General features: G+C 42.6%; 1 protein-coding gene across 7 annotated transcripts in view; it reads left to right on the forward strand.

Moving 5' to 3' along the window:
- CDK5RAP2 (CDK5 regulatory subunit associated protein 2) overlaps positions 1–12,605 on the forward strand; it is a 191,486-nt gene that overhangs the window by 87,947 nt on the left and 90,934 nt on the right. For all 7 annotated transcript variants that reach the window (XM_050761203.1, XM_050761208.1, XM_050761205.1 and 4 more), the window contains 2 exons: positions 1,185–1,328; positions 11,097–11,197. In XM_050761203.1, coding sequence (XP_050617160.1) covers positions 1,185–1,328; positions 11,097–11,197 — 245 coding nt within the window. The remainder of the gene's footprint in view (positions 1–1,184; positions 1,329–11,096; positions 11,198–12,605) is intronic.

The raw sequence follows: 12,605 nt of genomic DNA on the forward strand, positions 1-12,605 counted from the left end.
GTAAAAATCTAAACTTAAGAAACCAAGCCATGTAAGAATAGGAATGTAATATAGAAACATGGAGGTATATAGCAGAAGAAATAGCTAAAGAGTTGAAAGTTGTTTTTCTCTGGGAGTGGGATTTGGGAGGTGAGAGGAGAGGAGAGGGAGAGGACACCATTTTCCATTTAAGCCTTGTAGTACTATTTGACGGTTAAACTGTATATATCTGTAATTGGACTTTAGAAAAATGAAAATGAATGGTGTAATTTAAGCACAACTGTATTGTTACAATTCTAGAAAGTCAGTATTGGTTATTTGATTCCTAGTTCTTTCTATTACAGTTCAATGGGTTTTTATAAAGAATTACCTCTACTTTTTTTGTTTGTGTTCACCTAATTTCTTATAAAAATTTGAAAGGATACATTAATTCTGCTAGGTGCTTAGGAATAAGATGTGGTTCTTACCCTTAATTTTTGACAAGAGTGGACAGAATCCTAGTTCAGGAGTTACCAGGATTTTAAATAGTTAGGAATAGATTCCATGCAGAAGACTAGTGATACGGTCTCCAGTCCTGTTGTGTTGTTGGATGTTAGATCTTCTGAAGGGTTCAGTCAGTGGAATCGTATTGTGTGTGATCATGAGGGAGCCTTTCATATGTGACCAGACCCTAAAGCAATATTTGCAGTCTTGGCTTTTTTTCCTGGAAGTCAGATCTCCTTTTGGATATGGACAGTTCAAGTTTTACCAAATTTGTAACATTTCAAGAGAGACTAAGACTTCGTTGGGTTTTGATGTACAAGTCTTGTAATCATCTCCATGAGCCTGCAGGGCTGGAAATGATCGCATCCTGAGCAGGATGCACCTAGGTTTGGAACCAGGTCTGTTGGGTCAGAGCCTGACTTTGTCCTCCACACCTTCTGGAAGGTAGTCACAGTGGTGGCGAGCGAGTATGGTTTGTAGCGACTGCCACCGTCCTTGGCTCTGCTTTGCTGGCATGCAGCTATTCTGCAAATTGTAACAGCATAGAAATGGAGTTGCATGACAGTTTTGTAATTGCCTAGTATTTTGGAATGATGAAAATTATGTAGGGGATATAGGAGTACTGTGAAAAAACAAAATATTTTTCCTTAAGGAGTTTGGGACAATTTCTTAATATTTTTTTCTTGATGTCAACTTCCTTATAATTTGTTTTATTTCATTAGAAATTCAATGAAAAAGATTTGGAAGTAATACAACAGAACCACTATTTAATGACTGCAGAGGATCTCGAGCTCAGGAGTGAAGGCTTAATAACAGAAAAGTGCCCTTCTCAACAGTCACCAGGCAGCAAAACCATCTTCTCTAAGGTAAGCTTGACTGAAATTGGACATTCACATGCGAATGGATTCATATACTTTTTTGAAACATACTTGATAACTCCTTTGATCTAGAGATCCTCAAATGCCTTCTTGTTGATAATTGAGCCTACAACAGGTAGGAGGAGGAGTTCTTAGCCTACCACGTTACAGATTAATATCCTTCAACTGAGTATTAGTCTTTGCACTGCACACGAAACTGAGAAATCACAGCTTGTTGAACCAGAAGCCTCATTTGCTCTATCAGGGCTCACCTCTTAAGAACTATGTAATCCCAAGTGTTTTGTAAGTGTTCCTGTTTAAATTCACACAAAAAATGGCACAGCAGGCCCTTCCTTATCTGGCCCCAAATCATCTTTCCAATCTCATTTTCTTTCATCTCCAGCAATAGCAAATTTCTTATAGATTCCTGAAAACACCATGTTTGTACCTCTCTGTGTCTTTGCATGTGTAGTTCCATCTGCTTGGAATGATTTTTCCTTCCTTGTTTACATGCTAACTCCTGAACATCTCTGCAGGTGCCTTCTTAGTGTCACCTTCCCTCTGGAGTCTTTCCTGATCCTGCTTAGTAGTGCGGTCCCCTCTAGTAAGTGCCCCTCATGGCACTTACTCTGTACATTGGAGTTATGGGATCCACCCTTCTGCTTCCCCTCACCTGGGCTCCCGTATAGCACCATGGGCAGGCACTTCTGGGGTAGGGAACTGGCACATGTTCCAAATCCCAGTGTTCAGCCTGTTGCCTGGCTGTGTAAATATTTGTTGAGTGAATGAATGAATAATGCAACCAGGCAGCCAGATATGGGAAAGGAAAAGAATTAACTTAAAAAAAAAAAAAAAACTGGCTTAAATTAACTTCATACATTTGGAAGATAGAGAACTCTTATGCAAATTAGTTTTCTGATGAATGGCTCTGATTGTGACTTGCAGGTTTGTGAAGGGTGATTCTCAAAATAATTAACAACTTGTACAGCATGGGCATCAGCCTTCAGAAAAGACTTGGGCACTAGGGCTGGAGTGGGGACCTGGAGGCCTGCTCCTGTGCCAGGCACAAACCCTGTAGTTTAAAAACTACTAGGGACCTCCTGGGAGGTCCCTAGGGAGGGACCAGGGCAGCTAGCGTGGTTGGAGTGGATGGACCAGGGTTTATTTTCCAACCGGTGTGGAAGTATTTCAGTATTTTAGCAACCAGTGCTAGCCACTGTGCTGTGTATCTGCTCAGTATCAGAGCTTGTCCTGGGGGTATCATTGGCTGAGCAGTTGGAGCTGTTTCTTAATTCTGACCGTTTGTGTATTTGCATTTTGCTGTTTCTCTTGAGAGCATCAGCATGGACTTGTGGAGCCCTTGGGCTGGGCCAGCAATCTGGAGGCCTGGATTTCTCTCTGTTGACTCTGTCATTTCACTTACGTAACCTGGGGCAAGTCTTATAACTAAATCTCAGAGGGCTAATATTTTGTGATTCTAACTAGCGTTTAGTTAATTTGATTTTGACCAACTTTAGTTGGCTAAGATTCACATTAACCTGTAGTATAAGGCATAGTCTGTTTCACACCAAGATAGCAGCTCATCAGGTTATTTTAGATGGAAATATCTTCATTACTATGAATGTATTTAGTTAAACTAAAATGCTATTTTGAATCACATTTTAGTCATGTAAAAAGTATCTCCTGTAATCCCAGCACTTTGGGAGGCCGAGGCAGGTGGATCACGAGGTCAAGAGATCGAGACCATCCTGGCCAACATGGTGAAATCCCGTCTTTACTGAAAATACAAAAATCAGCTGGGTGTGGTGGTGCGTGCCCTTAATCCCAGCTACTCACGAGCCTGAGGCAGGAGAATTGCTTGAACCCGGGAGGCGGAGGTTGCAGTGAGCCGAGATTGTGCCACTGCACTCCAGTCTGGCGACAGAGCGAGACTCCTCCCCCCCAAAAAAAATTATGTAAATATTGAACAAAATGTTTATAAATTTATTGGACAGGTTGCGTATTTTAAAATTTCAGTTTTATCATTTTGTTTTTAGTTTTTTTGTGCTAGGTGATGTACTTCATATGACCAGAAATATAAAGGTACTGGCTGGCATTTTGGTAATATTCAGATCCTGGTGATATTTAAATTACTGTGTCAAATACCTAAGTATTTTAGCAAAGGCTTTAATTGTGTTCTGCAAGATGAATTGCAAATTGTAGATAGAGATTTACTGGCCAGGCATCATAGCTCACACCTGTAATCCTAGCATTGTGGGAGGCTGAGACAGGAGGATTGTTTGAGGCCAGGAGTTGGAGACCTGTCTTAGCAACCTAGTAAGACCCCAGCATCTACCAAAAAAAAAAAAAAAAAAAATATAAAAAATCAGGTTGGCATAGTGGTGCATGCCTGTAGTCGCAGCTACTCAGGAGTGAGGCAAGAAGATTGCTTGAGCCCAGGAGTTTGAAGCTGGAGTGAACTATGATCGTGCCACTGCACTCCAGCCTGGGTCACAGAGTGAGCCCCAGTCTCTTTATTTATTTATTTATTGAGATAGAGTCTTGCTCTGTTACCCAGGCTGGAGTGCAGTGGCATGATCTTGGCTCACTGCAACCTCCGCCTCCCGGGTTCAAGTGATTCTCCCACCTCAGCCTCCCAAGTATCTAGGATTCTAGGCATGTGCCACCATGCCTGGCTAATTTTTTTGTAGTTTTGGTAGAGACAGGGTTTCACCACGTTGGCCAGGCTGGTCTCAAACTCGTGACCTCAAGTGATCCTCCTGCCTCATCCTCCCAAATTGCTGGGATTACAGGCATGAGCTACCTCTCCTGGCTGAGACCCAGTCTTCTTAAAAAACAAAACAACAGCAACAAAAGAATTTTAAGTGATCACTTAAGAATTGTAAATTTCTGCTGTCACTTTAAGAAATCCCAACTGTTGCAGCCTTACAGTCGTACCCCCCACTCCCCCGGCCCCAAGAAAGGTGTGCTTTTCAGATCATAGTTCTTTCTTTGTAGAAAATGTGAATTTATTCTGCTGTGCCCTTGGCTATTTTGTGTTGGTTTAGACTTCATCCTCTGCCCATTTCTAGAAAGAACTTGAGGCTATGATCATGTCTCCATAGACTCTGAGCAGTCTGTTTTCCTTCTAATCATTGTGTGATCCTGAGAATTAATGCTAGATGACTAGGGAATTGAAGAATAGAGAGCACAACACACTGACCATATTTAACTTACTGCAGCCAGAGATTGATAGCTTGGTTATTGACATGGTTGGGACATCGCTGCTGAATTTTCCGAGTATTAAAATTAATGTCTTTGTTGCAGGGCTGTGACATAGCTACTGAAATAGACCCCATCTACCTACCAGGCCTCTAAATTGCCTGATTACCAAGAAGTGATCCATTAAGCTTTCTCATTACAGGTCTGCTGTCTCTTTAGATGTGGTCTGCACGTTACATGTGTTTCCTTCAAGTCATTAAGGAAACTACGGTAAAGTAGAAAATGCCCGACTTTGGCGTCAGAATGCCAGTCCTACTACTCACTAGGTCTGTGATCTTGGGCAACTCACTTAATGCCTCTGAAACTCACTTTCCTCATCTGTGAAGTGGACAGTTACATGCCTGCCTTTTGAGAGGATTAGAAATAATGGAAGTGGATTAGTTAAGGTTCTTTTGGTTGCAGGCCACAGAACCTCACGTTGGATAGTTTGAGCACAACCACCATGAAAGGGAATATTGATTGGGAGCAGACTTGAGGCTGTCACGGATGCCAGGCAAGACTTGAGCAGCCACACTTTGGGGAGGGTGAAACTGGGGCAGCACCATGGACCTCAACCACAGAAGTCCCAGACTCTAGGGCTCTGTCGGTGACATGACACAGACCCCGAGACTCCCAGCTGTCTGGTGTCTTGGTTTAAATCTCTCAGTTCTTGGGAGAGAACTGTACTGGGTTAGCAAGTGAGCCCAGGGCCTGGCTTACAAAGGAGAGGAGTCTTCTTGGGACTCACCCCTGTGTTGTAGGGACAGTTCTCAGGTGAGGCAGGGGAATGGGGTGAGCGAGGTGGTCATTCCAAGGGCCGTGGAGAACACATCGCAGAGCCAGACACTCAGCAGATGTGCAGCAGTGATGAGTCTTCTCTGCACTGAGAGACCTACTGTCTGGGTTGCTTTTTGTTTGGAGGGGCTGGGTGGAGAGGGGAGAGTGGGGGTTGGTTGCTCCTGCTGAGCAGGTGCTTCTCATGACTCCCCTCTGGGCATCCTGGCCGCCTGCCTGTGTGCCGAGGAGATCTACTGGTTTGTCAGCTCTGCTGAGGGAGCCAAATGACTTCATTCTAATGGGGCATGATTCAACACAGGGGAATAGGTGATTGATGAAATGGGACCCAAATGGCTTCAAAGAGTTCATTTATTTAACATGGGTAAGCAATTTGCTTCTAGGAAGACGTTGACTCACTCTGACTTCCATTATGCAAAATATCCCCAGGAATCTCTGCTCTTAAGATTCATATCGGTCTCTGAGTTCCCCTCTTACCTACTTAATCATCAGTTTAGCAATTATTTGTGGCAGCGTTTGATTTGTGCCAGACACTGTGCCTAGCTCAGGACACTGCTGCTTGCCAGGAGCCCTCAGCCTTGTAAACAGGTGGCTGGCATGCCAGCTCTGGGGGCTGGAGGAGGACATCTTTGTCAGTCAAGGAAGGGCTTCCTGATGAGGTTTGGCCTGAGCAGATCCTGTAAAGTGCTCTCGAGTGTGCCAGTGGAGAATGGTAAATGACAGCACTGGGTCTCGGGGGGATAGGCATCCCCCCCGGGACTCTGGTGGAGGGATTTCCCAGTTCCAGTGAGATGCAAGGGCAGGAGGAAGGGAGGAGGGCAGGAGCTGAGGAGAGTGGTGTCCTGAAAATTCTGAGGAACCTTTGGAATAGCTGCCAGAAAGAAGAAAAGAGCCTGAACTGAGATCCAGGCCCTGGTGTGGCAGGCAGTGGGCTGTCCTCCCGTAGGACTAACAGCCAGCCTGCAGAGGTCCTGTTAAGATACTGGGTCCTACAGGTATACATTCCTGGAGTGTCTGTGCCATCCATCAGAAATCCATGTTTACTGTTTTTTTCCCCAATCTTTCTTGGTTGGCTTTGAAGTTACATACTTAGGCACAAATTCTGACTTTACCAGTTACTAGCTTAGTGGACTCTAACAAGTTACTTCTGCTCCTACAGAGTCAGTTTCATCATCTGAAAAATGAGAAGTTCCCTGGAATGCTGTGGCAACTAGAGATAATATGTCAGTAGCTAGTATAGCACTTGGAGCATAAGAATAATGGTAACAGCTGACATGTATCAAATGTTTGCTTCACGCCAGGCATCATTCTGAGAACTTTGTCTGGATTAACTCATTTAATCTCTTTTATGCTCCAGGATGTATGTAGAATTATTACCACTACTTAGAGGTAAGAATATTAGCATACAGGCCAGGCACGGTGGCTCACGCCTGTAATCCCAGCACTTTGGGAGGCTGAGGCAGGAGGATTGCCTGAGCTCAGGAGTTCACGACCAGCCTGGACAACACGGTGAAACCCCGTCTCTACTAAAATACAAAAAATTAGCTGGGTGTGGTGGTGTGCGCCTGTAGTCCCAGCTACTTGGAAGGCTGAGGCAGGAGAATTGCTTGAACCCAGGAGGTGGAGGTTGCAGTGAGCAGAGATTGCGCCACTGTACTCCAGCCTGGGTGACAGAGCAAGACTCCATCTGAAAAAAAAAAAAAAAAGGAAAGAAAAAGAATATTGACATAGAGAGGTTGAATAACTTGTTCAAGGTCGCATAGTTCATAAAGTCACACATTCTTAATCATCACTGCCACTCATGCTAGGTGCTCAAGAAACAATAGATTTTCTTATTTTGTCACTGGCTTTTCTTATTTTCTTTGGCTGGCCTTTATGTGGCTGACAATGATGATGTTACCCTTGCCAAGCACCCAGATGCATTATATTTAAGGCATCTATTATAGGGCAGTGATGGGTGGGCTGAAGAGAATGGGCCTTGAAGCCCACACCTGGCTTCACCATCCTGACCTTCAGCATGAACAGCCTTCTGTGTCACAGTTTCCTCATCTCTAAAATAGGGAGTGTAGTAACACGTAAGCACATTGGGTCATTGTGAAGATTAAATGAGAAAATGCCTGGAAAGCACTTAGCATGGTGGCTGGCGTACTGGTCCTGGAGAGCCTCCTTGGTCTTGACGTCCTCTTTAAATCCTTCCCACTCTTCTCTGAGGTCCTCTGGCTGCACACGTGGTTGTGTGCAGGTGGGAGCTGAGAGAATCCCACATGATTCTGTTGTTGTGTACAAAAGGCATTTGGGAACTCCTTGTGCCAGTGACATGTGGCATGATTTACAAAAGGGCCTGACATTTCCAGCAGTCTGGATGACTAACTTATCATGACCAGACTGGTGGTTTAGCATTTAAAAGCTTTAATTGGCAGGTGGTGCCTTGGCCTTGTTTTGTCAGGATTGGAAGCATAACAGTATTCCCCTGGATCAGAGCTTCTTCACCTTTTTTGCCCTCTGCATCCTGTTGGGAATCTACTGAAGCCAGAGACCCCTATCTTGAAAAACTGTTTAAATGCATATAATATATGTGTAAGATTCTAAAGGAAACCAAATATTTTGAAATTAGGTTATCAAAATATAAATTATGCTATGGAAATGGTGCTTCCTTATTAATATGTTAAATAGTAAGATATGGTGGTGAGTATAAGTAACTACCATAGTTATGAAGTAGTGATAAGAATGAATATTTTGAGATATCTGCAATATATACAAAATAACTATTTCTTTTGATGACAAAGTCAAGGTAATACCACTAGTATTACTATGGTTTGTAGCAATAGCAGTATTCCTTCAATTCATAATTGAAGGTAATGCTAAATTTCAGTTAGAGGTTAGTGGAAATAGAGATGTAATTTTTTTCCCTTGCTCATATTCCTTCAGCCTGTAAATTTTAATCAGGTTGAAAACCCCTGTCGTAGGTGGTATCTTAGCTTTAGGAGAAAACGCAAGTCAATGTGAACTACAAAGGCTGTTTGCAGCCCCAATTTCTTCACGAACTGAACATCCGCCTCCAGCATTTAGAGAGCACTTAGTTGGTGATAGGCACTGTGCTGGATATTCTGTATGCATTAACTTCATTTTAACGTTTTTTCTTATTTTGAAATCGTTTTAAATTTGTAGAAAAGTACAAAAATAAAGGATTGTATTTTTTCTGAGCCTTCTGAAAGTTGCCAATGTGAAGCCTTGTCCCCTCTGAATGTGCTAGTGTGTATTTCTTATAAACAGCAACATTCTCCTGTGTAACCTCAGCCCAACCACTACAACCAGGAAATTAGCCTGGACTAATTTCCTTCAACACTACCTTCTAATCCTCAGACTCATTCGAATTTCATCACTTGTCTCAATAACACCCTTTGTAGCAAAAGGATCCTATTTAGGATCATGCCTTGCATTTAATAGTCATGATTCTTTAGTCTTTAGTTTGGAGCAGTTCTAAAATCTTTCCTTGACTTTCATAACCTTGGCACTTTTGAAGTGCCCAGGCCAGTTATACCGCAAGAATGTCCCTTCAGTTTGGGTTGTTTGGTGTTTTCTTGCTGATTAGATTCAGTTTATGCATCTTTGGCAGGAATATCATGGTAGCGATGCTGTATTCTTCTCATTGTGTCCTGTCTAATGGTACACAGTTGGATTTGCCACATTACTAGCCATGCTAACTTTGATAACTTTATCAAGATAGTGTCTGCCAGGTGTCTTGACTGTCTAGTTATGCTTTTTTCCCTTTGTATTTAATAAATATTTTGGGGGAGGTGTTTTGAGTCTATGTAAATATCTTGGTCTTCAAACTTTTACTTACTAGTTTAGCATCCTTTTGTGTTTCTTGGTAATTATTTATTACTGTGATGGCTGGCGAAGGGTGATTTTTCTAATTCCCTCATTCTTTCTATACTTATTAGTCATCATTTTTCTATAAAGAAAAACCTACTCTTTTCCCCTCCTATTCATATCAGTATGGATTTATGAATTCCTATTTTATTTGGTGGATTATAATCTGTTACTATCAGTTATTATCAGTGGATTATAAACCATTACTCATTATTTATTTCAATGCTCAAATCATCCCCAGATTTTGCTTGTGGGAGCCTTTCCAAACTGGCTGTGTGTGTCCTTTTGACAACATTCCATCATTATAAGCATTTCTTTAAAAAATTTTTTCAGCTTTGAGTTATAATTGACAAATTAAAATTGCATCTATTTAAGGTACACTAGATGTTTTGAGATATATATATATACACACATTGTGAAATGATCACCATAATCAAATTAATTGGCATATCTATCATCTCATGTTGTTACCTTTTTTTGTGATGAAAAAACCTAAGCTCTACCTTCTTGGCACGTTTCAAGTGTAAAATACAGTATTTTTTTGTTTGTTTGCTTGTTATTTCAGGGTCTTGCTCTGTTGCCCAGGCTTCAGTGCAGTGGCATAATTCTAGCTCATTGCAGCCTCAAACTTCTGGGCTCAAGGGATCCTCCTCTCTTAGCCTCCCAAGTAGCTGGGACTATAGGGGCATGCCACCATATCCTGCGCATGTTTTTATTTTTTACGTTTTTATAGAGATGGGGTCTCACTATGTTGCCCAGGCTGATCTTGAACTCCTGGCCTCAAGTGATTCTCCCACCTTGGCCTCCCACAGAGCTGGGATTATAGATGTGAGCCGCTGTGCCTGGCCAGGGTATTGTTACTTATAGTCATCATGCTGTGTATTACATCTCTGGAATTTATTCATCTTGCATAACTAAAACTGTTCCCTTTCACCAACATCTCCCATATCCTCATCCCTCCAGCCCCTGGCAATCACTGTTCTATAAGCACTTCCTCATATTTTGGCACAATAAAATACTATACACATATCTTTTGTTGTTCCTGATTTTCCTTGTCCTAATATGGGAATCAGCAATTTCTCCAGGTATCCCTGATTCCTTACAGTACAGTTTATATTTCATCTGCTCCATAACTCCACAAGGCAGTGGTAATTGTCCACCAGTTTTACAGGTGAGAATACCAAGGCTCCTAATAAGTAACTTCCCAGAGTCTCAGAACTGGTAGGTGGCAGAACCAAATTTTGAACATTAAAAAATTTCACATTTGTGAATGTGAATTCATAAAATGACATCCCCATTTCATAAATGAGGAGACCGAAGCTCAAAGAGTTTTGTTAAGCTACTTACCCAAGATCATACCTCCAGTAAGTGGCAGAGATCCAACTCAGATCTCTTAATCATCACTGTGCTCTGGATGCCTCCCAAGAATGCCTCAGTTGACCTCTTCTACTTGACTGTCACTAAATCCCTAGTCCCCAGTACTTGCCAGGTTTTGGTTTGTGAATTTCTCTTCTTTGGAGCAACAGTGAATATGGAAAGACATTTTTTTGTAGTGTTGTAGAAATGGTGACCAGTAGCTCTGAGGGATGACAGTCTCACGATGGGCTAATCCCATAACTTCCTAGCAGCTGTTGGAAGCAGTATTGGAAGCTCAGCTCTCAGCTTCGTTCTGGGATAAGTGATGGACAGTCATTCCCCACTCCTCCTGAAGGTGGTGCTCTCTGACTGTGGCCTGAGCCAGAGCCAGGCACAGGGCCTCACCTTCGTTTGGTTTTAAAAACTGGGACTAGCGACGTATGTTTGCATAATATAAGGATGTACTCTTTCAAAATTCTTCCCTTAATGTCAAATGCCCTTTGTCATTTCCAGGAAGAGAAACAATCATCAGACTATCAAGAGCTGATTCAGGTCTTAAAGAAAGAGCAGGACATCTATACCCATCTGGTCAAATCTCTGCAGGAATCAGACAGGTAAGGGTTTCTGTCTGGACATCATACATGTGAATGCGAACACACACACACACACGCACCCCTTCAATCAGTGCTGGTGATCTCTAAGGCAGCAACGCCCTGCCAGTTTGCTTATGGAGCTTACAAAGCTTGGGTGGCGATTGCACTATTTAATAGTCACATGCACCTGTTTTCTATCAAGAATTGTCTGATTTTTGGCAACAAAATTGATTACTTAGGTTTTAAAATCATGATTACTCAGGTTTTAAAAATACTTTATTGTATATTTAGAAAGTGCTTCTTTGTGTATTATCTCATATGATCCTCACAGCCTTTCTGTGAAGTAATAATAATGCTATCCCTGTTTTCTATAAGGTCATGAAAACTAAGATAGGGTAAGTTACTTGCTCAAAGTCACGCAGATGTCAAGTGACAGAACCCTGGGACTCAAACAAGTCTCCCTGTCTCTGCAGAATTGCTGAAATGAGTTGCTGCCAGCAAGGTGTGGTGGGGAGAGCCAACTCTAGGATTGAGAGGCCTTGTTCTAGCCCTGGCTCTCCCACTTTCTAGCTCTGTGTCCACAGGCAAGTGCTGCTCTGGGCCTCTGTCCACGTATCTGTACATGCAGGGTTGGCCTCAGGGATTTCTCAGAATTGAGAAATCCTTTTTTTTTTTTGAGATTGAGTCTTGCTCTGTTGCCCAGGCTGGAGTGCAGTGGTGTGATTTCTGCTCACTGCAACCTCCGCCTCCCAGGTTCAAGCGATTCTCCTGTAGTTGGGACTACAGGCACGTACCACCACACCCGGATAATTTTTTGCATTTTTAGTAGAGACAGTGTTTCACTGTGTTAACCAGGATGGTCTCGATCTCCTGACCTCAGCATCCACCCACCTCCACCTCCCACAGTACTGGGATTACAAGTGTTGGCCACCACTCTCTACACAGTGGGATGGGTACAGTTGAAAGGTATGATGTCTGGGATTCATTTCCAAACTGTGCAGAAGCTGAGGAGGAGGATGGGGATATCAAAAGAACAAGATTGGCCCTGGTTCTCTGATCGTTGGGGCTGAGGTATGTGTAGATCGGGGAGCAGTTCATTACAGTAGTTTTTTTTTTTTTTTTTCCCCTTTTATATATGTCTAAACTTTTCTATAATAAAAAGTTAAAAAAGAATCACCCCTCATTTCTCCCTCTTGTATGTCCTCTACTCTCACCATAGTGAGCTCTTTATCGTTCCCTGGGCTATACCTTCACCTGTGTTTCCTACCCTTCTATTCTCAACCTTTCCCCTACTTTGTCTCCTCCCAGTCCTTTAGAATTTAGCTTGAATGTTACCTTTGTCAAGTGGCCCCGCTAATCCCCAGAACAGTTGCCTCTGTGTTTCTGCCCTGCGTGGGGAGGTCACCTTATGTAGGTCTGTGCCTGCTGT

This window comes from Macaca thibetana, chromosome 15, assembly GCF_024542745.1.
Source record: "Macaca thibetana thibetana isolate TM-01 chromosome 15, ASM2454274v1, whole genome shotgun sequence".
In the NCBI taxonomy this organism is placed as follows: Eukaryota; Metazoa; Chordata; class Mammalia; order Primates; family Cercopithecidae; genus Macaca; species Macaca thibetana.